The 27,914-nt window shown below is 45.5% G+C and overlaps 1 protein-coding gene across 1 annotated transcript; it reads right to left on the bottom strand.

Moving 5' to 3' along the window:
• Window positions 1-200: 200 nt before the first annotated feature.
• On the bottom strand, window positions 201-27,833 carry B3GNT2 (UDP-GlcNAc:betaGal beta-1,3-N-acetylglucosaminyltransferase 2). The gene is made up of 2 exons (XM_003908711.4): window positions 27,600-27,833; window positions 201-2,717 (listed from the first exon to the last, which is right to left on the bottom strand). The coding sequence occupies exon 2, from the start codon at window positions 2,706-2,708 to the stop codon at window positions 1,515-1,517; it is 1,194 nt and encodes a 397-aa protein (XP_003908760.1). The 5' UTR covers window positions 2,709-2,717; window positions 27,600-27,833; the 3' UTR covers window positions 201-1,514.
• Window positions 27,834-27,914: the final 81 nt, after the last annotated feature.

The raw sequence follows: 27,914 nt of genomic DNA, 5'->3' as shown, positions 1-27,914 counted from the left end.
AAATATTCTCACTTTTCTTTAAAGACTTTAAACGGGAAAGCACTTTGGGGATTTTAAATGCAAAGATGGATGACGCACTGAGAGACAGCGATAGTTCAACACCACTGTAATGGTTTTTGGGGGGAAACTGGCCTCTTTCAGGGAAAATGTTTTCAAATATGGGAAACAAAAGGATTATAGATTACACATTACACAAACAATTAAAAATACAGTGGCTTTATTTCCATTGTTTATAGTCCCCAGTATCCCATCTGATAAAGAACCTTCAATTCTATAAACAAAAATATTTCAAGAAAGTATGATACACAATAGTACATATAATAGTTTGGCAGAATTTTAAACTCTAGTAGTTCATACCCCAAAAAACAAGTTTTAAAATTCAAAAATAACAGTTTTATTTAACATATGTTATATCTTAACATTTAAAATATCATGCTCTAGTTAAATATTTCATCAACAACACTGTATACAAATAAAATATTACATAAAATATATTTAAGAAAATGTTTTGGTCTTTGATCTGAACAATAAATAAAAACAGGCACTTCTACATAGACAGGGAAGCAATTACTACTCAGAATAATAATCTTGTATAAGCAGCATGTGGAAATATGGCAATAATAAATTCTGGAGTTTTAAATTGACAAACCATCTATGCAAAAGTCTGCAACTTCAATCTTTTCACTCAAGTTCAAAAGTTACATATGCTTTCCTGGTCCACATTGAAAATTCACTAACACAATACGGTTGTCAGGGGCAATTCAATCTTCAGCTGGCCATTAAGGAATCATACTCATTTTCAAATACTAAAATTAGACTATGGTACCACCCAGCAAACCAAATACAAGAAAAATTAAACCCTCTTTCTCCTTATTATGACCATAAGATCACAACAAGATAAATTAGATGAGTGTCACACAATGATTCTTATTTTGCAAAATTAATTAACACACGAAAATACTGTTGGGGTAGCAGGAAATTTCCACAATTGAAAAACTGAATTCCACAATTGATAACTGAAAGTTCAGTTTTCTGGACAATTTAAAATTTACCCAAATCCCATAAAAATAAACATAATTCCATTTCACAAAAATCACCGGATCACGTTTAACAAAGTCTTTGTAGCCAATATGTTTATAAACACCTGAATTACGAATAAATCAGTCATTATTATGGGAAGTAGGAATATTATAGAAGAGGGCAAGCAAAATAACTTAAAATGGTCAAATTCCAGAAACATGATTTCAGATAAGAGGGTACAAGTTTTTCAAAAATGACCACTAGCTGGTAAGATCAGAACCAATCATCCTGCCATATTATCCGTAAAAAAATGACCATCTTCCGCTTTCCCTCTTCACGTGAGTACCACATTGAAGGGTTTAGAGGCCCTCAAATGGATATCACTCGTAAAGGCAATTTTCATGGTTTAATATAGAAATTACTCTAATGTGAGAACACAACATGGAAACTATTCAAAATACACCTTTCTATGCAAAATTGAGTTTGTATCTATTTTAGCATTTTAAATGAGCACTCTGCAACTGAGACCAAATATCAATCATCTCTTGAGGTTTTCTACTATGTACTAACATCAGATCTACATAGGAGCAGATATTATTTTTGTTTTTCTCCTCGATATCAAATGTCCTGAAGCCTTTGTGTTTCTCTGGAACGAGGCCGAGTTTCTGAAGGCACATTCCAGTATAAACGTCATCGATGGGGTAGAGATGGACCTGGTCAGTGATATGGTACAGCCTCAGGGCCAGATGGCCGGAGTAGAGGAACCCCCCTCCCCCTGCATAGGGTGGGTAGAGGCCAGAGTAAACAACTTCAGGGATGTAGTACTTCAGCTTCTTATCCCGATGAGGTCCAGCATTGTGGATCACATCACCTATAAACAGATCTTTGGCTTTGCTCTTGGATAAACTATTCAAGTAATTCAGGATGTGATGGGTGTTCACAAAAACATCATCATCGCCCTTGAAAACAAACTCAGTGTCTGGGCAGGAAGTACTTACCCACCTGAGAAACAGCACTTCCTTCAGAGACAAGTTGAAGAAAGTGTCTCTGTAATTCCACATAAGAATGTCTTGGTGCTTGTCACTCTCAAATTTCAGCATATCTGAAAGGTCGGGGTGGTTGTCCTCTGGGGGTGTCTGGCCCAGCAGGAAGACTCGCACCACGGTTTGGTTCCCCGTGTTGCTTTCTTGGCCCCAGGATTCCCGAATTGCTTGCCTTCTGGCAAAATGTGGAGTGAGGGACTTAATCGCCAGCAACAAGAAGGGTTTCTTTGCACACTTATCCGGCTGATCTATAAGCAGTGAATAATTGCGGCATCTCAGATACAGCAGAAAGTCTTTAAATCTGTCTGGCAGGTTATTAAAACCTGTAACCACTGATGTGACCCTCAGGTCAGGTTCACAGTAGTTCAGATGGCTTATATTGGAGAGCCTGCCCGCCTCCCCCGTTTGGTTGGCTAGCATGCTCAGGATGGGGTTGTACTGCCGGTTCAGCTTCTCTTGCTCTCGGTTCCAGTATGCCTCAGGAGGGGTAGATATCTTCCAGAATTTCTCTTTGGGTATTATTACTTCCCCTTTTCCATCTTTTTCTTGGCTACTGCTTTTGGAGACTTCCATAATCAAATAAATGAAGACATTTGCCATCATTAGGATACCCAACAACTTTATTCTTCGACGTCCAACACTCATTTCTCATATCTGGAACAAAGGGGTGGAGTATTGCATCAATTAACTATCAATATGCATTTGCACATACAATTTATTTTACTTGTCTCCCCAGGAATAGTAGTTTATAGCAAAGACTCTACACTTGCACTGCCTAGGTTCAAATCTTGGCCCTTCCTTTCCAGCTTTGTGACCATGGGCAAGTGGGATAGTCCATGTCTCTGCTTCTCCATATATAAAATGGGAATCAAGTCCACTTCAAAGGATGGTTGTGAGGAGTATATGTTGTTATATGGAAAGCTTTTAACATAGTACCTGGGCTCACAGCAAGCACTATGAAAGTGATTGCTGTAGACATGCTGAAGCTAGAGATACCTGTTATAACATAACCTCAGGAGAGTTCAACTTCCTTGCTTCCAAAGGCACATACAGTGCTTGGCAAACTGATTTGCCTAAGTCATAACAAATACATTTTACAGTTTAGTATACACATACACACACAAAACTCTATTTACATGTATGATGCGCTGTGTGCAGTTCCGTGTCATTCACTCTCAAGTTCTATTTTATTTGAAAAACTTCAAGTTTTTAAAATGTAGAAACAGGGACTGGTTACGTTGCTCAGGTTAGGCTCGAACTCCTGACCTCAGGTGATCCTCCCACTTCAGCCTCCCAAAGTGCTGGGATTATAGGCGTGTCTGACCCTATCTCTCTTTTTTTAATGCTAGTCCCAACCGAGTTATTTTCCAACCTACCATTTTACAGATGAGGAAACCCAAGCAGAGAGATTAAGACACTTGCCCAGGGTTACAGGGCTAGGAAGCAGGAGACACGGAACCACAGAGCATCTCAGAGAGAGAAAATGAAAGCGGATGCAGGACAGCTTTATCCCAATAGCTAAAAACTGGCAACAGCCCAAGTATCATCAACAGAACCAATGCAAACTGTGGCATCTGCATACAACGGTATATCCCTCGGCAACAGAAAGGGAAACTATAGTGAATGAAACATTACAACATTACATTGTGAATGAAGGCCAGAACCAAATTTTTATTTATATTAACTTCAAGAACAGCCAAAATGAATTTAGGTTCTAGAAATCTGAAAGTGATGGAGGTGGTGGGCTTGGAGAAGGATAGGAGGGAACTTCCTGGGGTACAGAAATGTACCATGTAGGTCTTGATTCTGATGAAGGCTCCATGGATGTATACATTTGTCAAAACCTAAAGTGTATACTTAAGATATCTATTGTTTGTAGCAAAAAGAAAAAGGGAAATATAAATGCTCTTTTAGTGAAATATCAAAGGATTTCAGGCTGTGGGCAATGGAAGAATAAAGAATGAGTAATGAGATGGTTTGCTGGGGATATCCAAGGTTTTAACACTATTGACATGGATGGCCTATATAAGAAAACACTTAAGCCAAGGTGACATTAAAAGACAGCCCAAAAAAATGGAATGGCAATGTTCTATAAAGAGCTGAGGATTTTCTTATCAGGTTAATTCAACTGGGAATTTATCCTTAGGTACTATTACTCATTCCCATTTTATACCTGAGGAGGTACACATTTAAAGAAGGGCAGACGGGAATACCAGCCAAGGCAAACAGATTCCAAGACTGTACCATGCCAAAAGGTAGCTACACTTCTCCAACTTCTAGAATAAAGTTTTGTGACTATTTTAATCTAGTATTTGCTTTTTAAAAGAAGATTTTTGGGTTCACTGGATTCTAACAAACAGTACTAAAGTAGAAGAATATCTGTCATGCTGAGAATGCTGTAAAACGTATTAGAGAGCCCAGATGAGATCAACAAGGAATTCACAAGCTATTGTATGTCTCTAAAGATCTGTCTAGCAGATCTTAACCTGGTTGCTTTTATTTACTACTGCTGAAACCACCTTTGCAAAGATTATGGATAGTGAGAAATCTAGCATGGCTGACTCCATATCTTGCGTCTACACTCACAGGCTGGCTGTCTCCCCTCATTCCTGGGCATAGGCCAAGCTAACCACGGGAGAAATTTAGTTTACAGTTTAACTTGGAAGCACAGATGGTAACAGTCCCTCCATAAAACTGATCCCTTCTTTGTTCAGGGGGCTGAGGCTAATGAAAGGTCACAAGATTAGGATTGAGAGGGACCTGAATTCTGCTAAAATGTAAGCACAATTTTTATAATCCCTTACTGCTCAGGAGTCATGAGGCCAGAGGCCACAGGATCTTTGACTTCCCCAAGTGCTCCTGTAGTTAACACCATTATAGAACCTCAGATTGGTCTTTTGAGATGTTTTGCAGACTTACCCCACCCAGACTAGAGACTCGTGACTCCCCCGACCCCCACAGACTGCACATGGCCTTGATTGCATCTGCAGCCAATCAGCGGCACCCACTTCCTGGTCCCCTGCCCACGAAACTATTCTTGAAAAACCTAACCTCATGCCTCTGGAGATTTCAGTGATAACTCCAGTTACTTCTCAAAAAGAAAAGGTTCTAACTTGGGACAATTCTCCTAATGCTAAAGTGAGCCCTTGACCCAGTACTGCTGTCTCTAGGTCTCAGGCCCTTCCTAGGCTGGAAGGAGGGCAGCAGGAAATGTGTGATGGTGAAAAACTACAATAAAGAGAAAGATTTGCAAAGGGGCCAGGCACAGTGACTCACACCTGTAAACCCAGCACTTTGCTTTGGTAGGCCGAGGTGGGCAGATCACTTGAGGCCGGGAGTTTGAGACTAGCCTGGCCAACATAGCAAAACCCTGCCTCTACTAAAAATACAAAAAAGGAGCTGGGCATGCTGGTGTACTCCTGTAGTCCAAGCTACTCGGGAGGCTGAGGTTGCGGTGAGGCGAGATCATGCCACTGCACTCTAGCCTGGGCGACAGAGCAAGATTACTCAGGAAAAAACAGCACATACTATGAACAGCTAAATACCCGGAAAAATTTAACTCAGTAAAGGGATTTAAAACATTGATAGACGTTTACCAAAATTTCTAGAGTAAAAGAGGACAGCTTAGGGAAGAAAAAAGGGAAGCACAGTACTTTACATAGGGGGTTGTGAACTTCCAGAGCTAATTCTCCTAGGAAAGATACAGGGTGAATAATATGTAAAAATGACTCCAGGTAATTTAACAAGTTTATACATCTAGATTATAGGGGAGGCCATGAATAACTGGAATCCAACCACAGACACTTGAAGCCTCTATCACGGAAAACACCAATCCTTCTTTTGAGGATGCTTTGAGGAATAAGCTTGCTGATCCCTGGGCGAGATTTCCAATTTCACCTGCTACAATTCAGCCTTTTATTTCCTCAATCAAGGCCATGCCAAGGTACAGTTCTCATATCATCTTGGCTCAAGACACAGGGACTAATCAATGGCCTTCCCGGGAACACCACTCTCACCTTTCATTTAAGTGCTCAAGGCCTCCAGCCCGAAGGCCATTTTCCTGCTCATTTCTCATTCTCACCCCCTAAGGGAAGCAGAGGGCATACCACTCTACCAGGAGAAAATGGAAGCTCAGAGGGGACTGATGATTTGCCTGAATATTATGGAAGAGTTCAGTGACAAGGCTTAGACAAGACCGCCTTCTGGATCCCAATCCAGGACTGTCTGGATCTCTTATTTTTTTCTATGAGGCTCAACCACATTCTAGTTACCTGGTCCAGGTCAACAGTGAAGTCCCACAGGCTGACTATGGCATGGGATCATGGAAAACTGATAGTTACGAAGAGGCTCCAAAGAAAGGGAAATGGGGCCACCTACGAGCTCCCAGTCCCCCATCAGGAAACAGATCAGCCTTTCTTGTAAAAGACTTAAGATTCCCAAAGGCTCAATTTGAGGCAACTCTTCCCATTACTTGCTAAAGGGTATTTCTTTCAAGCCAATCTGAAGAAGAAGGTGGAAAACACAAGATTCTCAACTGCACATTTCCATCAAGGTTAAATGTCATCGTGCACTTGTGACCTGAGCACAGTGTCTTGCATGAGAACTCGGCTTCTAGTAGGCTCTTAGAAAAAAGCCAAGTTCATGGAAGGGAAGATAAAGCAGTGACCCCCATAAAAATATCTGTGGGAAAAAGCTCTCTAAATATCTGACTAAATATTCCCATCGCAGACAGAAAACCCAATTCCAATGTCTTTCTTCAGCAGGAAGTTACATTGCGTAAGAAGAATTTAAGAAAACTTACCCCAAAGCTGGGGGAAGATGTTATAAACTCTTGCTGTGAAACATAGACTTTTTATTGTAACAGAAATAAGAGAAAACCCCATATACAAACACAAAGCGAACTTAGCTTTTTACCTTGTCCCCAACAGGGACGGAACAGTTTTCAAACTTCAGTTGGCTTTGTTTAATGAAATTAAAATATTTAGAAAGACAGTATAACAGAAAACCTTAGCTGAAAAATGGCTTACAAAACAGTACAGACATGATGCCGAAACTATGTGACAACCTAGATAAAATACCACACAAAAACAAAGTGGGTTTATTCAGGGTGGTGGGATGAGAGGGTGTTTTCACATCCTTTACCACTGCCCAACTGTCTGCCCTGTAAGCAGCCTCTTCCGCACGCTGGGGATTAGGACACGGCACACAGCCCCATGCGGGGTTCCCTGTTCCACAGCCCACCCCGGCCTGTGCCAGCATTGCTGTATTCGACCCCTGCAGTGCTGCATAGAGGCTCTGTCACAACACCTATCCCTATTACCTGCACACCTTCCCTTGTGCCTGTGCCACCTCGTAAGGGTTCCTACATGAAAATAGTGAAACATGAACACACCTGCCTTAACAAATATGTCCCAGGCACCAGCAATCCTTTGAGGCAGATACTCTCAACTCCCACTACTTATTTCGCTGAGGCATGGGGTGGGGGACACTGGGGGGGGGGTGGACAAGTAACTGAACTTGTCCGTCATATAGCTGGTAAATGGTAGAGCCGGGACTCAAACCCAGGCAATGATAGCTCAAGAGTGCGAGTTTTCAAGCATCACACAATCACGGAAGCAAATGCTGCTGCACGGGGTTATGATTGCAGGAACTGAAGGGATTTGGGGCTTATTTTCCATGGTTAATCCTCTTAGAGGTAATTTTTTAAAAGCTCTATATTTATACATTTTAACCCACAAAACTACGAGTCAACAATCAGATGTGGGAGGCAGTGTACTATCCTAAGTAACATTAGTGACTCTACAGGTTACACTCTGGGCAAAATGCAGCCTCCATTCATCTCTCTCCTAAAAGAAAATGAGAACAAATGAGGCTTTGAGAGTCCCAGGTTCCCAGCCAGTAAGTGATGGAGTCAGGGCTTGCGCCCAGGCCTTCTAGTTCTGGTTTCTTCTACACACTGCACTGGAACATGGGAAAGATTACCAAGCTGTGAAAACAGACAGTGACTCACGTGGACTTTCTCCATGACCCTGGGGAAGCCAATTTCTCAAGACCTTAGTTTCTTGGCTAAGAGGCTGTTTTTTTGGTTTTTGTTTTTTTTTTTTTAACTTCCATGCAAAACCATCATGTTTTCAGAGGCACCCATTTTCCTATTGTCCTGCTGTTCTAGTAATCAGAAGCTATGGGCTGGGCGCCATGGCTCACGCCTGTAATCCCAACATTTTAGGAAGCCAAGGTGAGAGGAATGCTTGAGCCCGGGAGTTCGAGACCAACCTGGGCAACACAGCAAGACCCCATGTCTACATTTAAAAAAAAAATTAGCTGGGCATAATGGCATGCACCTGTGGTCCCAGCTACCCAGGATGCTGAGGTGGGAGGGCTGCTTGAACCCAGAAGATCCAGGCTGCAGTGAGCCGAGATTGTATCACTGTACTCCAGGTTGAGTGATAGAGTGAGACCCTATCTCTTAAAATAAAAATAATAATAAAAATCAGAAGCTATGATCCCTCCTCCCCCAGGCCTCCCTCCCACCCATCCACATGAGATGACCTTCAGTTAGTTTAACTCTGACCAAAGCAAAGGTCTTCAATACCTACTTAGCTCACACAGGCTATTTTCCTTAGGACTCAAATACTGAAACAATTCCAATGTTTCATTCATAGACACTAGACTGGGAATCGCAGAACCCAATAACCCTAAAAAGGTTCCCTTCAATTCTGAGAGCCCTGTAGCACTGAAGCAAAGTTGCTGGCCAGAAAACATTTGAATGTGACCACCAACAGCCATGAGGACTCTCTCCCAGAACTCAGGCAGGGTCTGACTCCCCCACCAATGGGCTCAGGCAAGCTAAAGAGATGCCCGACAGTAACTAGCCAGGGCTAGAACGAGCAATACGTCCAAGCCAGACCCAAGACCTGTGCCAAGACTGCCCTGCACTTTCTCCTACTACCAAGATTAAGGATGAAAGAAAAGCAAGGCCTCCTTGTAACCATGAAATAAAATGACCAGTCACCCCCACCCACTCAGGCTGAGAGAAAGGGGCTGGAAATCCAAGCTTCTGACTACACCCCAGCAGTGTCAGAGCTAGCAGCCTCCATGTCTAGGGGGCATCCTGGTTCCTGCTCACTTTCCTGCTCAAACAGGACACACGAATCCTCAGAGGGAAAGAGCCCAAGCCCCCTATCATATCGTGAGGCCAGAGGAGCATGTTCGCTCTGCCCTTTGCCCTCCCCCGCCACATCTGGGAGTCTGGCAAGAGTGGTTTACCTAAGTCCTCACCTCTCTGGCTATCCCATCTGTTGCCTGGTCCTTGCCAGCCCTTTCCAGGTTTTGCTTGGATAAACAGAGACAGAGACAGTTTGCAGCTGAGTGGCTCTAGGGGAGAGAACAGCTCCTAGCACTGCTGGCAGATGGTAGGGTGATAAGGGTGTGAGTGGAGCAGCTCAGTGGGACCAGAGGAGCTGGGCCACAGCTAGAGCTTGTTCCTTGATTGGAGAAAGAGGCCTGGCCGGGGTTCTCGCCGGGGCAAGGAAGCCTCAGAACTCCCCGACTCCCTCACCAAGAGGCTGACACTAAGCTAAGAGGATAGTTTGCCTCCGCTCTCCAGTCTAACTAACGGAACAACTGTCAGCTAGATTTCAGCAATTTGATTCCCAGCCATTACTTTTAGCCTTCATGTTCAAAATTAAAAGGGAAGCATATTTATAATGAATCTACTCACCTACACAGTCCCACAGGCGACATTATAGATCAAAGCATCTGGCAGGACACATTCTGGTCCCCACTGATTACAACCCCCCAAAAGCCCGGTGTGGCCGATTTTCTCAAATGATATTCATCATTTCAAATCAAATTAGCCACCAGATGTATTCTTCAAATAAACACATACAGAACTTTTGGGAAAAAAGGAGAAGGGAATTAACCCTCCCAGAGGCAATCCTGCCCTGCCTTTAGTAAAACTGAAAATGGTTTTAGGTCCTCAGATTATGTGATTTAAAAATAAGGGTAGCAGACGTTTGAGGATGGAGATGTCCCAGATCCATTTTCAGTTAGGCATCTGGAAAACCAGTTAGGCATCTGGAATGAGAGGACCAGGATTAAATTCTGGTTATGCTACCTACTGGTTGTGTGACCTTAGGCAAGTTACCCAACCTCTCTAAGCCTCACTTTTCTCCTTTGTAAAATGGGATGATACAACCTCCAATAGCTCTTCAGGGGTCTGCCTTCTCCATCAAACTCTAAATGAAGCACATTTCTCAAAGTTCCGTCCTTCACTGCCTCTTTAGTGAGTCTTCTCTCTACAAACTCATCCATCCAATGCCATGAGCATCACCTCCAAAAGGAGGGTTCACGGGTCAACCATCTAACTCCAGATATTAGCTTCCACATGCCTTACGGAGTCCCTCTTCCTCAGGCCCCTCTGTGTAATGGATCAAGTTCCCAGGCACCTGGTGAAAACCCCACATTACCTTGAGTTGCTTCCTGCTCTGCACATTCAGCCAGGAGCCAGGTCCTGGGTTCCTACTTCTATAACGCCACTGGTAGCTCCCTCCTCATCTTTCCTCTATTCCACAGAGCCTGCAATAGCCTACAGCCTCATTTCCCACTATGCTCCCAAATACGTCCTATTTCCCAAGTCTTCAGTCCCCTGCACACACCCTTCCTGCTCATGCTGTTCCCCCAGTTCCCCCAGACCACCACCAATATGCTACTGCTCCATGAGAACCTAACTCTAGCTACGTGTCTGTTTTCTAGAACTCCTTTCTTCTCCATTCCCAGAGGTTGAACTCAGGGCTTCATCACTTCTCTCTCTCTTCTAAGAGATTTCCTGCCCAAGGGTATGCCCCAGCCTAAACACCAGCCTCACTGCCCAGGAGTCAGGCAGTCTGCTCCTGGTCAGGATGCCTCTACCTGGGCACCCTCCACAATTAAGGTCTTCACACTGCACCACCATTACACTCCAGCACATAGTACCTGAGACTGACCCAGCATTTGCTAAAGGAACAGATACTTTGGTCATCCGGACAAGTTTACTGAACACAGTGTTCAGTAGAAACCAGATTAATTAAATATATATACACCCTTTCTCCTAAGAGATGACAATGGAAAAACCACATGTGCTGAATTAGACATATTTATAGAAAACTCTCACTTATTAAGAACTAAAGGGTAACAGAAAAATTTAAATAACTTGCTAGACTTAGGGGAGACAAGAATTTCAGCAGTGCTGACTCTGTATTAGATGTGAGGGTGGGGACAAGATGTGAAGAGGTAAACTGGGGTGAGAAGTACAGCTGCCCCCTCATTTCCCACAGTCAGCCCCAGACCACCAAAGGCAGCAGACACATGGGTGTGCAGCAGTGCAGGTGTGTGGGATTCAGCAGGGCTTCCAGGTGAGGGTGCCATCTTCCTCCGCAGCAGACCTGTTATCCCTCCTGCACCCTATTCCAAAATGGGGCATCTCTACCTCCTTTCTGGAGAGGGATGGACCTCCAGCAATTGTTACCTACAAGGCCGTGACAGTCATGGTAAGCATATCTAGAGGAAGATCCGTAGTACAGATTTGCAACCTGGGGGCATCTACTTACCTAAGGTGGAACAATCATTTTTCGTTTTTGAGACGGGGTCTCCGCTGTCGCCCAGGCTAGACTATAGTTGCCCGATCACAGCTCACTGCAGCCTCAACCTCCCAGGCCCAAGTAATCCTTCCATCTCAGCCTCTCGAGTAGCCGGGATGCACCACCACACCCCACTAATTTTTAAATTTTTTTTGTAGAGATGAGGTCTCCTCATGTTGCCCCAGCTGAGTCATTTTAGAAAAGAAATGCTGGGGCCGGGCACGGTGGCTCACGCCTGTAATCCCAGCACTTTGGGAGGCCGAGGCGGGCGGATCACAAGGTCAGGAGATTGAGACCATCCTGGTTAACACGGTGAAACCCCATCTCTAGTAAAAATACAAAAAATTAGCCGGGTGCAGTGGTGGGCACCTGTAGTCCCAGCTACTTGGGAGGCCGAGGCAGGAGAATGGTGTGAACCCAGGAGGTGGAGCTTGCAGTGAGCCGAGATTATGCCACTGCACTCCAGCCTGGGCAACAGAGCAAGACTCCATCTCAAAAAAAAAAAAAAAGAAAAGAAAAATGCTGGAATGCAAGCAGTCCCTTCCCGGGGAGCTTAATGCATTTTGGAAGCCCTTGGTAAGAGCTTGTACATGGCTTGGTAAATGCTTCCACTCCAACCTCTAGGACCTGTGTACAAGCAAGCGTATTCTGGCAGGCTCTCAGTGAGCCCTCGGAGAAATTTCTAAAGACTTCTCTCTGATTCATCCTTCTGCCTGCTTAGGTGAGCTGCACAGAATGTTTTTCAGTCTGGGTTCAACTAGCAGGTAGAAACCAGGCAGTAATCTAAGCAAGGGAAGTTTAATACAACAAATATGATACCTGAGTAACTATAAAGATGGAATAACAATCTAAAGGATGCCCTGAAACAGATGAAAAATATCCCCCAAAATTAGGTAGGGCAGGGGGTTTTTCTGAGTTTGTTGAAGAAAGTAAAGATGGCAGAAAAATTCCTGGGTACCTAGGCCAGAGATCACCCACAGTCACCAAGCAGCAGGAGCAACCTTCTAGGGTGCAGGCAAGCAAGGCTGGGTATATAGACAGTCAAGCAGGCAGAAGGAAGGAGGGGCACACACAGGGAGTCATCGGGTGCTGCTAGATCCGGAGTGAAGAGGCCTCCCTCTGTAGGAGCTTGCCACATCAATGCATATGCTAGGCCAGAGCAGCTTAGGGTTGTGCTCAGGACAAAGATCAGGTGACTAGCTCACCAGACAGCCAGCACCAGAGGGGGCTTGGGGTACATACATGGGGGCTGAGAGGCTGTAGGGAGCAATGATCTGGGCTGGATGAGGTCCACCCAGTCTTAGGCTCCTGGTCCCACCACTGATGCCAGAGCTGTAGAAAACAGAGCAGCGGATGCTGGAGAAAGGTGTGCCCTGCAGGAATATAGGACTGCAGAAAAAGCACGCGCGTGCGTACACATGAAATCAGGAAGAAAAATTCCTTCCTCCTACAAGGTCCCCTTCAGAGCCCTCTACTTACAAAAGGCAAAGACAAGACATTTAAAGGGCCCAGACCCATTTTCAGAGATCAGGCAACTGAGGGTGAATTTGGAGCATAAAGGCAATACTTAAAAACTGGCATAAGTTATAGATCTCTATATCACCAACCCAGAGTCATCTCTAACAACAAACATTTTTATTTAAGTCTGTGGAAAAGGGGGCATAAAACATGGGTCCTGTACACTGAATTGGCAGAGGTAATACGTGACAGCCCTTTAGTCAACAGCAGGGGACAAGGCAGGACCTGAGTGGGGCTTCTAATAGGGCAAATTTCAGAAAATGCAGGGAGAAGCAGGGCAGGCAAGAGATGGGGTAGGGGCACAGAGTGTCTCCAGGCAGAGACGGACACAGCCAGTTCATGGACAGAGAGGTTCTTAGGCCACACTGGAAGGGCAGGTAAGAGCTGGTGGGGCCCAGGGCTGCTAGGAAGCTGCGGCTAAGTGGACAAATGTTGCTGCTGGATGGATCGGAGGAATGTGCTTTCTTTCATATCCCATCTACTTAAAACAGAAAACTGACCACATCACATAGGAACATGAAATAAGGGAAAAAATGAAGAACTCCAAGTTGGATGCCCATGATTACAACTTTAGTTGGCTTTGTAGTCCCAAAGACTTAATTTCTCTAAAGCAGATTCAGTTCACAGGGGGAAGAGTGGTTTGTCTTCTGTCATCAGATCTCTAACTCACCTCTGACAGAATACAGGTATATGTGATTTGTCTTATCAAATTTTGGGGGGAGCGAGGGACAGGGTCTTACTCTGTCACCCAGGCTGAAGTGCAGTGGCGCAATCACAGCTCACCGCAGCCTCAACTTCCTGGGCTCAATCGATCCCCGACAGCTCACTTCAGCCTCCTGAGTAGCTGGGACTACACGCATGCCACCACACCTGGCTAATTTTGGTATTTTTTGTGGAGATGGGGTTTCGCCATATCACCCAGGCTGGTCTCAAACTCCTGGCCTCAAACGAGCCACCTGCCTCGACCTCCCAAAGTGCTGGGATTACAGGCATGAGCCACCCAACCCAACTGCTTTACCAATTGCTAATCAATGAGATTATGAGTTGTTTCTGATTGTTCCTGTAACTGAAAATACATAAACACCCTCCTAGACACATCATCTGGTTATTTCCGGAGGAAACATTACGAAGGGAACCCAACCTTTTAAAGTCAGTTAGCAGAGAATCAAGCTATCCCCTCACTCTCACCCTTAACCTCCCACCAAAAAGGTCAGACTGATTTATCCTCTCATTGTATACCCAAGAGCACGGAGTCATCCACGCTGACAGTGAATACTATACTCCTCTTTTATTCATTTATTTATTTTTTTAGATGGAGTCTCGCTCTCTTGTCCACGCTGCAGTCAGTGGTACGATCTCAGCTCACTGCAACCTCTGTCTCCCAAGTTCAAGTGATTCTCCTACCTCAGCCTCCCAAGTAGCTGGGACTGCAGGCACCCGCCACCATGCCTAGCTAATTTTTGTATTATTTAGTCGAGACGGGGTTTCGCTATATTAGCCAGGCTGGTCTCGAACTCCTGACCTCAAGTGATTCGCCCACCTCAGCCTCCCAAAGTGCTGGGATTACAGGTCTGAGCCACGGCACCCGGCCACCGTCCTCCTTTTTAATCTTTACCAAAAAAGAACATCTCCCTGTTTTAATTGATGCCATCTTTTCATACGCTTCCTTCCTGGTCTTCCTACTCCCCCATGCCCTTTGCCCATTTTTAATGCTGGGATGTTCTCATCTCATTTAATCTTCACAACAAGCTAAAAAATGTGAGGCAATTAATTTGAGGTCACAGAGCTAATCCCGGTGGAGCCAGCGTTTGGACTTTGGCCCCAACCTTGGGTCTAAGCTCTTACACTTTCTACCACACAACACTGTTGCTCGAGGAGGATTGAGAATCCCCGAATAAAGTTGTACTTTTAAAAAATTAAGGTACCAAAATTATTGCATTTGTAGATACCCACCCAGGAAAATGTAAGCCATTCCAAGGAAAGCCACAGGAAATCGAATTTTTTTTTTCCCCCAAATTGATAAGAGAAAGTAATAATGTAAACAAAATGGCCGCTTGGGAACCACTCAATGGGTTAACATATCCAGGGGCCCTGATCTGGTAATACTTCCGCACCATAGGCAGAATCCCCTGCAGATATGTTTTGTGATGAGTTAGTTTTAATTAGTTATTCGTATGAAAGGATGAGAGACTGCTGGGGCTTAAACTAGCCTCATCTTAAAACACCTGTCAGAGCTGGCTACAGGTGGAGAAAATCTGCCTTTCCTTCCCTCCAGCATCACAGCCTGAAGTGAAGGGAAACCAGCTCAGCTTTACAACCTGCCACAGGGTTGGGACAGTGGCATAGGGCTGCCCCAAACCCCAGCTCTCCTGGCTCTGAGAGGAAGAGCCTGTGGCAGAAAAGGGATCAAAGAACCAGCGTTAACCACCAACTGTACCATCTCACTCTTGGTGTGTGTGGGGAGTGGGGGTATAGGGGGGGTAAAGGGTCTGCCTGTATTCTGTGTTGCCCCATCTGGTCTTGAATTCCTGGGCTCAAGTGATCCTCTTACCTCAGCCACCAGCTTGTAGCTGGGACTACAAGTGTGCCACCACGCCTGGCTTACCTCATTCTTTTACTTGTTTTTTCAACAACATGCACACGAATTCATACACAGATTGCGACCCAATTTCATTACCAGAAAGAAGCTCCAAGAATTTCTTTCCCAGGGCCTTATAGACCATCCACTCTAATACCTCTTTTACAGCAGAGGAGACCAAGGCACAGGGAGACAGAGCCTTGCCCAAGGCTGCCCTGGGGAGGAGAACCAGGATTTCTACCATGTGTCCCAGGGGACTGGGGAGTCCAGCAGTCAAAATTATCATTAGTAACAAAGTCTTTTTCTCACAGTCTGTAGGTTCCATTCTGGGCTATCAACATAAAAACAAAAGAGTGGATGGCCCCAGATTAGCCGGGTGTGGTGGCTCATGCCTGTAATCCCAGTTACCAGGTAGGCTGAGGCGCTTGAACCCGGGAGGCAGAGGCTGCAGTGAGATCATACCACTGCACTCCAGCCCAGCCCGGGCGATAGAGTGTGACTCAAAACAAACAAAAAAAGAGCCAAAGCATCACCTCTTCCTCCCACCCCACTGCCACCACCCAGGTTGGGCTGCTTTTATTACTTCCCCCTTGCTGTCAACACCACCTCGCCCACATTTATCTGACTTAGCACATGGTGTGATTAACAGGTCTGACACACCAAGGACTTCTGGGCAGAATGGGCCATATTCACTACTGCATCTCTAGTGCCTACCACTCAACACACAATTTGAGAACAAGAAGGGGAGGGACAGTAAAGGAACCAGGACCTAACCTAAGGATGTTTTGTATTCTTTGACCATTTTGATCAAACATTTTAAACACTGCTCTAGCATAAGTATCCTAAGCATCTATCAATTCCCGAGATTTCCCCTCTAGGCCTCACTCAAGACAGAATTACGTGGTGTCATCTCAAGGCAGTACATCACCTAAAAACATGGCCCAGGAAACACATACAATTAAATAAATCTATAAACAAACATAGGCCTCAGGGATGGGGGAGGTGAGAAAAAAAGGCAATTAAAAATTAATAGAAATGCACAAGCATAAATTACATTTACTGGACTAGAAACAGAATCCCATTACATAAACTAAGTTATCAAAGTGACCTTGCACAAGTGCTTCTGGAAATAAGTAGGCCATCAGCCCTGTCTTGGCAGTCTTGGTGTACAGAGATGGGGAAGGGAGGGGAGATCTGTTATCTGTTATGTGGGCTCCACATGTCTACGGACACATATGCAGAAAAGGAAACTATTTTCACATAGGTATGAAAAAGTGATTACTGTCATTTTACATAGTAAAATGCACAAGAATTCAACCAATGACCAATTTATAAAATTTAAAGATGACATCTCTCAAACTCATAAGATCGACTTTCCAAAGTACACCACTCCCCACCACTTAGTTCCATTGCTGTGATAACAGGCCACACAGAGAGAAATGGAAATTTTAAATGTTAAAATAAGCACTTTAATATTAAGCACTCAGGCAATCAAATTCAATCCACTATTTTCCCTGGCATAAAGAATCATCTATGGCAGGGGTGCCCAAACCCCGAGTCATGGACCCCTAGTGGTGCATGGTCTGTTAGGAACGGGCCGCACAGCTGGTGGTGAGCAGTGGTGGGCAGGCCTGCAAGCTTTACCACCTGAGCTCTGCCTCCTGTCAGATCAGCTTGATATTAGATTCTCATAGGAGGGCAAACGCTATTGTTATCTGCGCATGCAAGGATCTAGGTTGCATGCTCCTTACTAGAATCTGATGCCTGATGATCTAAGGTGAGACAGTTTCATCCTGAAACCATCTCGCATGTCCTCCCACCCTGAAGTCCGTGGAAAACTATCTTTCACAAAACTGGTCCCCAGTGCTAAAAAGGCTGGGGACCACTGATCTACCTCACTTCCAACAGGTACTCGACAAACTTTCATGACCACCAGCACCCCTTAAAAACAACTACTGTCCTCCCCACCCATACCTCTGCTCAGCCTGGCTTCTCCTGGCTTAAGACGTCCCTTATCTTGTTTCTGTCCATCCTTACCCCCATCCTTGAAGGCCCAGGTTCAAATCCTGTCTCCTCCTTCATGAGGACAGCCTCGATTCCCCAAGTCCATGGATTTCATCCTCTCCTCCTGGCACTCAGGATCCCCCAAAAGGAGTACCAAGCCCTCATTGCCTGGAATCCACTCTCAGCTTCGATACTTCCCAGAAGAAATGGTTCCAGGTGAGCCAGGAGGCTGGAACTAAGCAGCCTGTCCCTCAAGTGGCAAATGACAGCCAAGGGCTGGCAGGCCCCGCCCACAGCACCCAGCCACTAAGTGCCAGCGCCCCTCCTCTCACACTGAGCATCCAGTTAAATTGGGCTCCCTCTGGGATGCTGCCTCTTCTCCACAGTCAGAGATCATCCTCCTCCCAGAGGACAACACTTCTAGTGACGTGTGGCCCTGGGTGGTAACTTCAGAGCAAGGTGGCAAACAAGCAAACCAGCTCCCTGCTCCATCTCGGATTCCTGTCCCGCCTCTTCTCCCTTTCTCAAAGGCACATTAAATCCCAACACATTACTGAGGAGTGTTTCAGGACTGTTGTTTTCAAGTTGTTTCTTTTTAAATATCAAAATAAACCATATACATTTTAAAATACATATCCTCAAAAAAGTAACACTTTGGCCTTTTATCCAAGTGTTCTATAAAAGAGGAGGCATCACTGAGGCCTTCAACCAAGACTTGTTTCCGTATTTAAAGAAGTGCAATAGTAACATAGCTTTCTCTGGCCACCTTCCAAGAAAAGTTTTTGTGGCCACAGTAAAAGAGAATATGCTTGCTTGATATGTGGGCACCCTACTGAACTGCTTAGAAACTGGGCCTCTTCAGGAGAATGGCGTAAACTTGGGCGGCGGAGCTTGCAGTGAGCTGAGATCCGGCCACTGCACTCCAGCTTGGGCGACAGAGCGAGACTCTGCCTCAAAAAAAAAAAAAAAAAAAAAAAAAGAAACTGGGCCTCTTTTACCAAGCAATTTAAGTTTCACGCGAGTAAAACTTAAGTTTCACCTCAGTTTTCAGCGAGTCTCTGCATAGGTGATCAGGTATGTGGAGGGACCAGGGACCACAGCAATTCCAGTGCCTCGGGCTTCCAAATCTCCCCTGGTCTGCGTCTCACTCTCCCTGGGGGCGTCCAACCCTCTCCCCCAAGCCTCCACTATCTCTAAATTGAGGGCTGCCCCCTCTGTGGTCCAGTGTGATCTTCCTCTCTCTCTGGATGGTGCCCATGGGCCCCTAGTCGTGAGTGGGGTAGGGATGAAAATAGAGAATCATCACCCTGAAGCTGCTGGTGGCTACCTGAAGCTTCATGATATGCTCTGTATCTGCAGTGATTTCAAAATTTCCATTATAAAGAGTTAAAAAAAGACGATCCATCAGAACTTTGAGGAATAAAAGTTTTTTAAAAAAAGAAACATTCAGTTAAAAATAGGAGTATTCATGAGAGATATTTTAAGTTCATTTGAAGAAAATAATTCCTTATGTGGTAAAGGAAGAGAAGAAAAATATAATGGCTGCATCTCAAGAATAAAGTTGCATTAAGTTCCTTATAAACAAGCTTCAAATACAACCATAAATAAAAACACATCTCACTAGTTCCAAATGTTGACTGCTTAGAAAGGATAGCATTTGTAACACTTTGACCCTTTCATTATTAGACAAATATATTTGAATCTGAAAATATCATCCGGCTTACCAGTGAACAATCTAGAGCCAGACCTGAAGGGTTAAAAACACACATGTGCACATAAAACTCCCCACAATTGTGTTATTTCCTGATCAAGACTCAAAAAAAGAAGTACTTTGGAGAACCAGTTGGATGTTAAGTGGTTCTCAAAGAAAATAATTTTAAAAATTTCTACCAGGCACTTTGGGAGGCCCAGGCAGGCGGATCACCTGAGGTTGGGGATTCGAGACCATCCTGACCAACATGGAGAAATACAAAATTAGCCAGGCGTGATGGCGCATGCCTGTGATCCCAGCTACTCAGGAGGCTGAGGCAGGAGAATTGCTTGAAACCGGGAAGCCGAGGCTGCGGTGAGCCAAGGTCATGCCATTGCACTCCAGCCTGGGCAACAAGAGGGAAACTCTGTGTGTGTGGGCGGGGGGTGGGATTCTGAAGCACAAATAAACTGCAGCAAGTTTATGGTCCATAGAAGTATCTTCCCAGAGTATTAACACTTTCATATTCATGAATTCAATGGATTCCAATAATAAACATGTGAAGTTGGCTGTGCAGGTTTCATGCTATTTTGCAGGGAGGTGGGAAACAGAAGCTAAGTAGGTTGCCATAGTTACAAAGACATTTGATGTCAGCTCTGGGACCAAAACCTACTTTCAAGTTCTCCATCCACATCAGCCAGTCCCCAACCCCCCAACCCCCAGATCTCCACTCCCTGTGACAGCTCTTGCTGCTTCTGGGGTCTTGCACCAATAGCAATCTCCACTGTTTCCCCCATCTTGAGCCTCTCCCCTCTCCAATGGCTCCAGGCACATGCTCCTTGTCATGCCCATTTGTCCTGCCTTGACCCTCCTAATCCCCCTCACCTTCTAGAATCTTCACAGTCCTTGCACCCTCCTGACTTTCTAGGGTACCCAATTCTGCTGGCCACCATGTCTACCCCACCGCAACCTCAGGAACCCCCAGGGTTCTCCTGCATCTTGGCAGCCTTTGCTCCTTGGCCCCATCCCACAAAATGGACTCTCTCTGCAGTTCTGAGCCCAAGTCTACTGCTAGGTTTTCCCTTACCCCATATTCTTGTCCCCTAGACATCACCACAGACTCCCATGTCCCATATGCTAAAAAATGCCCCAATGTACCTGTGTCATGGCCCTTCTCCTAACCTCCCTTAATTGGTTTCCAAATTCCTTTACACTCACCATGAGTCTTTTTCTCTCTCCCACCTCTTCCAAATAAAACACACACACATTTCAATCTTGTACCATCCTGCCCTAGTTTGAGCCCTCAGTTTCCTCTCTACTAAGACTAATTTTAATGAAGTGGCCTAACTCAAATATCAAACGCCTACTTAAACCAAGCAGTATTGAAAACAGGCAGCAAAGAATCAAGTCAGAGTTGATTGTTGTAAGATTGATAAACACTTAGGTGAAATATGAAGCACTGCACAGGGGATAAGGAAAGGCTGCTTTATGCAGGGTGATCAGAGAAAGCCTCTCTTCTCAGAGAAGAGGTGAGGGATAGTTCCAGGCACGGGGGAGCAGTCACCACAAAGGCAAGAGGCAGGAAAGCTGGGGGCCTTGTGCCTGGAGTGAAATGAGTGGTAGAAGCGAGGTAGGAGAGGATAGGAGAGAAGGGCAGATCACCAACCCTGACAGGTGACATCTGAACTCTGGCTTTCTTCTGAAGAAGACAGGGAGCTACTGGAGGATTCTGAGTAGAGAAGTAACCTCAAGTCATTTCAGTTTTTAAAGGATCCCTCCAGCTTCTTTCTGAGAGACTGGTAGGGGGCAAATGGGAAGCAGAGAACAGAGGGACTGCAATGACCTGCCCCAGGTCAGGCTGGCCTCATTCACGCTCAGGCCCATCTTCCTCAATGCAAGCCCAGCCATAACTTGTCAGCACAGTCAGCACACCATCTCTCTCTCCCACCTGACCACAAGAACTTTCACTGATTCCTCACTACCTCCATAACTATTAACTGCCCCATCTCTGCACGATTCCCGAGGTTGCATCATGGCCTATTACACCTTTCTAAGCACCATGCACTCCAAACCCAAGGGATCACCTGCTGTTTCCCCAAAAGACCTCTATGAGCCTTTCCATTGTGTCCTGTTTTCTCAGCCTACAATCCCTTGAGCACTTCTACCTTCCTTTCTCTGCCCCTGAAATGTTATTCACATCCTTCAAGACCAAGCCCAAAGGCCACTTCCTTAAGAAGCCTTTCTTGGCTGCCTCCAACATGTAATTTGCTTACACCTCTACCAAGGCAATCTTACCAGTTCCTGGCTGTCTCCACCACACTGACCACTGAGGGCAGCAATCATGCCTGACCCATCTATGAACATGCACAGGCCAAGCACAGTGCTAGGCATACACCAAGTGCTCAATCAGTGCATGTTTGGTTGGAGAACAAACTGCCCACTTCACCAAACATCTTGAGGTCTTAAGGGAGAAGTATTCCAGGGCAGGTTTTCCATCTTGGCTACTGTAATCTGGAGACCAGGGGACCCTCTGATGGAGCCTCGGGGGACTGTCTACTCAGCACTAACAAAGGTACAACCACAAGTAGGGACCACAGTGTGGACAGATTTGAACTGAGGCCTGCCAAGACTCTTGCCTTCTCTGCTAGACATCTCTAAGCAGGCCCATGTTCCATTTTAAATTTCCGTAAAAGTATTGGAAGTATGTTTTTCCCAAGGTCATTCTAGAAGTGCACAAAAGAAGAAACAAGCACTTAGAAGGACCCACATCAAGTTAACTGTAGTTATAGTGGTGAGAGAGGGTGGAATTATTTTCCTTTACTGTATCCTCAATATTTTTGCTAAATAAACATCTAATGCAAGTCATTTAGAAAGAATGCCAAGTACTACCCAACTTACATTTGAAGAATGGGTCCAAAAATGAAAAGTACCCAACAAGGAGACATGAGGCCATGGAATTATGTAATACCACTTACACGGTAAGATTACAGGAGTTGAAAATGTTTTAAGTGGCTTGTCTGAAGCAAGCAATTAAAATAATTGGCCTTGTGCTTTCACCTCTGAAATAATTATTTCACTAAACAAAGCAGATGTTGGGAGCATCTTGGGCACTTATCGATGACTCTTACCCAAACTAAACTCTTCCACAAGCTCCATCATCAACCATAGACCAGTTCTCATCACTGCATCCTAGCTCATGTCACACAGGTGGACAAAGAGCTCTGATGGGACATTTCAATGACTGTCTTTAGAGAGGAAATGTCAAAAATAGGCAATCAACTAACAAATAATACATCTTAAAGCTAAAGCTATATCAACAAAGTATTACATAAAGATTTGTCTTCTTTCAATAAAAGACCTACAGAACTGCTAATGAAATAGCTCATTTAAACACAAAAGATCTAGTTGCTTTAGTTATCACCCTGTTAAAGAAATAAAAAGTGAAAGAGGAAACTGTAGTCAGGCACAATGCTAGGTATTTTAGGTGTAGCTTTATATTACTTTCCCCAGTAAATCTGACATAGGGCTTTATCTTCCCCATTTTACAACTGAGAAAATTTATCCTGAAATAGTTTGTGTAATTTTAACTTTAGGCATTCCCATACGTCACTGAGACTCAGATTAAATAACTATTATGACTATTGTCCGTAGTCACACAGGAAGTGGTAAAAATAGAATTCAAGTCTATTTCACAAAAGACTACATGCCACACTGCATGACTGACTCTACTTACATTAAGTTTGACAGGTAAAACCCATCTATGATGATAGAAGTCACATCTATGATGATGTAAGAAAGAATAACAGTTCCTTCAGGGTGAGAGGGTGGGAAAATGGACAAGACATGGGCACAGGAGGCTTCTGCAGTACTGAAAATGTTTATTTCTTAATCTGGGAGCTTACATACATGAGCTCATGCTTAACACTTCTCACTTTACTGCATGTTATACATGAAGTTAAAAAAAAATCCTCATCTTATGGACTCCAAGTTTATGCTCTTAACCACTAAACCACCACATGGCACTCAGACAGAATGTAGTCACATGCTAGAATTGATTTCCTTGGATTATCAGTTTTTTTCAAACATTCTGGTAAGCAAAGTACATCCTACTCATATCAGAATGAAGACACCTGAACCCTTTGTTTTAAAATGCCACAGAATGAAAAGTAAAAAGTATCAGTTTCCTGGCTACTGGGAATTTCCCCCTCTGTAGCCACATCAGAAAATGTTTTTTTAAATTTAACTTATAGATGTACAGAAAATAATGTGTAACATATTCTTAAAGTTATATATGAAAATACCTAAAGCTAAAATTGCACAAGATACATGTTATGACTCTCAAAAGACATCTGAATTTTGTTACAAAAATTAAGACAAGGCAAAAAGACAAAACTGGTAGGCAGAGGTCGTTAATACAGGGCAACACAGAGGGCAAAATCTCAATTCTTAAAATTTGTAACAAATAGAAAACTTCCAGCAGCAAAGTAATTGTGCCACACAAGCCCTCATAAATTCTCCACCAAGTATCAAGTTCTCCTTGTTGAAGCTTTGTTCAGCCTGGCAAAGCCTTCTTACCAGTGAGTGATGATGAAATCGTTACATCAATTCTCCCAAAACCTTATCCCACACATACATACACCTCTTATTCAAACAGTAATTGCCTCTCTAGAGAGAGGAATGTATTCACTCTATAATTTGCAGACATATTTGGCAAGTACCTAGGAACAGCAATCCCACCTTAGAGAGTGGAGAAAAAAGACAGCTGGGTCCACAACTTTGGGGTGTTTGTGCTGTTTTCTTTACTGGATGCAGCCAGGAAACATTTACCACTTCAGAGTCTAGTTTAATTCATCTTTTAATCTTCTGTACACACCAAAAATACCAAGCAACCAAATGACTTTAGTTTCCCTTGGGCACTTACATAAAAGACCAAAAGGCCTTTATGAGAATCTTTCAGTGTTGTTAATGTATGTACCACCATCAGGGATGTTGCAATAGATTATATAACCAAGTATTATCCTAGTTGCAAGATCTCAAGATCTCAATGTTTATAAAAGTAACCATAAGCATTTATTTTTAAAGTCTCTAACAGACTTTCCAATAAAACCGTCAAAAAAAAAAAAATACAGAAAACTAAATACAGTCAGATACTGCATCCATTAACCAAGTTAGAAAGAATGAAAAGCACTGACCCAGTATGTCAGGAACATTAACAGCTGTGGATCAGCATCCCTAAATTAGGATTTTCACGAAACCCCAGCATTGCTAGAAAACATTTAAAGCTAAGGCCGAGCGCGGTGGCTCACGCCTGTAATCCCAGCATTTTGGGAGGCAGAGGCGGATGGGATCACGAGGTCAAGAGTTCGAGACCAGCCTGGCCAACATAGTGAAACCCTGTCTCTACTAAAGATACAAAAATTAGCCAAGCATGGTGGCAGATACCTGTAATCCCAGCTACTCGGGAGGCTGAGGCAGGAGAATCACTTGAATCCAAGAGGCAGAGGTTGCAGTGAGCCCAGACTGTGCCATTGCACTCCAGCCTGGGCGGCAGAGTGAGACTCCATTTCAAAAAAAAAATTTTTTAAGCTAAGTTTCAAAGTTTGAGAAACAGAGGATTCATCTTTTCTTTTATCCCTGCATCAGCTGAAAAAGTCCCACATATTTCTCTCCAGAACATCTTAGCTTATACCAACGATGCCTCACTAATGCAACTATTTAAAAAAAAAAAAAAAAAACCACACATTTGAACAGTATAGTGAAAATCAACTATGAATTATCAGTTCCACTTTGCGATTTTCAGCATAACTTTGGTGTATCAGAAACCTAAAACATGACTTCTTTAAAACAAGAAAATCTTCAAAACTACAAACCCTTCATTTACTCAGCCCTTCACCAGAAGCCCAGAAAAAACTTCAAATTTTTGAACAACAAGCAAATCATGTTTATTTGCCTCAAAATACTACCTCATTACTTAGGTTTCAAGAATCTTCTGATGTGCATCTGCCAAATACGGCCGATTTCAGTCTCAGGCAAATCTAAACGGCTACCACAGGGTTACTGTTTTTGGTAAGGGGAAGTCGATGCCAGGAGGAACTTCTCTACTGATTACAGCAATGACCAACACTTATTAAGCACTTCTTAACTCTCCCGGTGCAGTGAGAGGATTTTGACAAACATCCTATTTGTCCTCAGACACAATCTTGTAGAGCAGACATTACCATCCCCAAAAGCAGATATGTAAAATGAGGCTCAGGTGAAAAATAACTTGCCCAAGATCACTGAACTAAATGTGGCAGAATCAAGTCTAATGAATGGTAAGGGTGAGAACTGGTCAGTTTCACAGAGAATTAGGCCTTCATCATACAAATGTCATCTGCACAAAAACTAAATGAAAAACAGTGAATTCTTGCTGTAGGGAGAAAAAGCAATATTCCGAACTAAAAAAGTAGTTTCAAACAGAAGATCTAATGGTAAACACATTTGTAAAGGCTGGGCAGAGAGGAAAATGATTACTCAAATTACTCAAGTACAGCCCCATGGGGCTCCTGCACTTCTCCGTTCTTACAAACTAATCTGGTTTACCAGCGCAAGGACTCTGAGTAAAACTCTCCCAAATTCCTCCAGGCTTAACCACCCTCTACTCAAAAGAACCAGGAGCAGGAGCTAGGATAGTGGGAAGTGACCGCCCTGCCTTGCCCTGCCGGTCTTCCCTCCGGGTCAACTGTCAGATCCGCATGGGTGCGACCATAAGCCGGCGCCGGAGCCCCGGGACTTTCCACTCCCAGTCCTGGCCCTGTCGGCCACTTCGTTTACCACCTCCAGAGGCACAAATAATTACACCGGAAGAATTTGTTTTAACAAGTAGAATTCTATATTCACCAACTGGCTTCGCCATCAGATATTACGGTAGGGTTCCAACAAGAGAAGGGCAGAAGAATATGGTTTAATTGTTCTAAATAATCTTTCTGCGAAGTTGGGGTGGCTGAGGCGGCCACGGGGGATACAGCTCAGGCACCTGTGAGCTAAGTACACTCAACAAACCACCCCTACGTTTTGGGCAGGAGAGCGCCTCCTCGCCAACCCAGGCTATAAACGTACGTATTTTTAAAGATGAGCTTCGACGCTGTGACACTTGTGGGGAGTCTCTCGACTGCTCCTCCACTTGATGGGGGAACAGGGAGTTCTGCGGCTCCCCAGCCCCGAGTGTCAAATACCATGGCCTGGAAATTAACCAGGTGACTCGGTTTATCGCCTCGAGAAGGGTCCGCCTACCGTGCTGGAGTAGCCGCCTGCCCCGCGCCCGCAGCCGCGGCAGGGACCCCCACGCCCACCTTCCCACGAGGGGTGTCTGGCAGAGTCCGGCTTCAGGCGCTCCCTGGCCTGGCAGCACCCACCCCACCCCGCCCCACCCCACCCCCACGACTCGGGCGAGCAGCCTGGTTAATCATTCAACGCAGGCGGCGTGGAATATTTTTTTAAAGGTCAAAGCGAAAGATTCTCCCTAAGTTTGGCAGAAACCAGTTTTGGGGGAGCCGGAGACAGAAGTGGCAGAGGTTGGGGGTGGGGAGCGGCTGCCGGCGGCTCTTTGGCTCACAAAACACCTGATCTCCCCATGCGGCACGGGAGGCCGGTGCAGTGCGAGGGTGGGGTGCGAGGGTGGGGTGCGAGGAATCACGCGCGCCCCCCTCCCCGAAACGCCCGTGCGCCCCGGATGAGGCCCGGCCCCAGATGCCCCTTGCCAAAGCCCGCATCGCCCCGGCGCCGGATCCCCCGGAAGTTGGGGTGCAGCGGGGAGGGGGAAGGTCCCCGGGCTCCCGGGCGAGGTGGGCACGGAATGGGTTGGGAGACTCCTAAGCCCCGCAGCGGGCGGTGTCCCTCTCCTCTACCTCTGGACTGGGGTTGGGTGGCTAGGACGGCGGGAAGGTAGGGGAGGCTTAAATGCGGCAGGAGCCACCTAGGGACGGCTTCCTCCACCGGGGCGCGGGTACGAAGCCGGAACCGGAGAGGAACCGGGCGGGGGTAGTAGGGGGTCCGGAGGGCGGAGCCGGAGAGCAGGGAGGCGGGAGGGGACCGGTAGAGGGGCCTGGCGGGGAGGGAGCCGGTGGGGGTGCTCACCGCCCGGGCCCTACCTTGTCCGGGAGCAGCTCCAGCTCGGCGGGGCGGGGGCAAGGGCGGGAGATCGCGGCCACATCCACGTCCCGGCCGCTCCGCGCGGCTCAGCCCGGCGACCGCCGCAGCTCACGCTCCATGCGCGGCGCCCCGGACGGGCGGCCCGGCAGTGTCGGCGGCGGGGACGGCTCTGGCTCGGCTCTGCTGGCCTCCGGCACTTGTTGCCGCCGCTGCCGCTGCGCCTCACTCCCCGCTCCGGTTCCAGGCGCAGCAGCCTCCCGGAGCCCGCCCCGTCCGTGCCCGCCCGCCAATGGGGCCCGACCCCGCCCCTCACG

Source organism: Papio anubis, chromosome 14 (assembly GCF_008728515.1).
Source record: "Papio anubis isolate 15944 chromosome 14, Panubis1.0, whole genome shotgun sequence".
Taxonomy (NCBI): domain Eukaryota; kingdom Metazoa; phylum Chordata; class Mammalia; order Primates; family Cercopithecidae; genus Papio; species Papio anubis.
The sequence above is the reverse complement of the archived record's forward strand: the minus strand, read 5'-3'. Positions and strand labels throughout refer to the sequence as shown.

Bases quoted from the DNA above. Each gene is read 5' to 3' on its own strand.
- B3GNT2 (XM_003908711.4), bottom strand. From the start codon at position 2,708: ATGAGTGTTGGACGTCGAAGAATAAAGTTGTTGGGTATCCTAATGATG.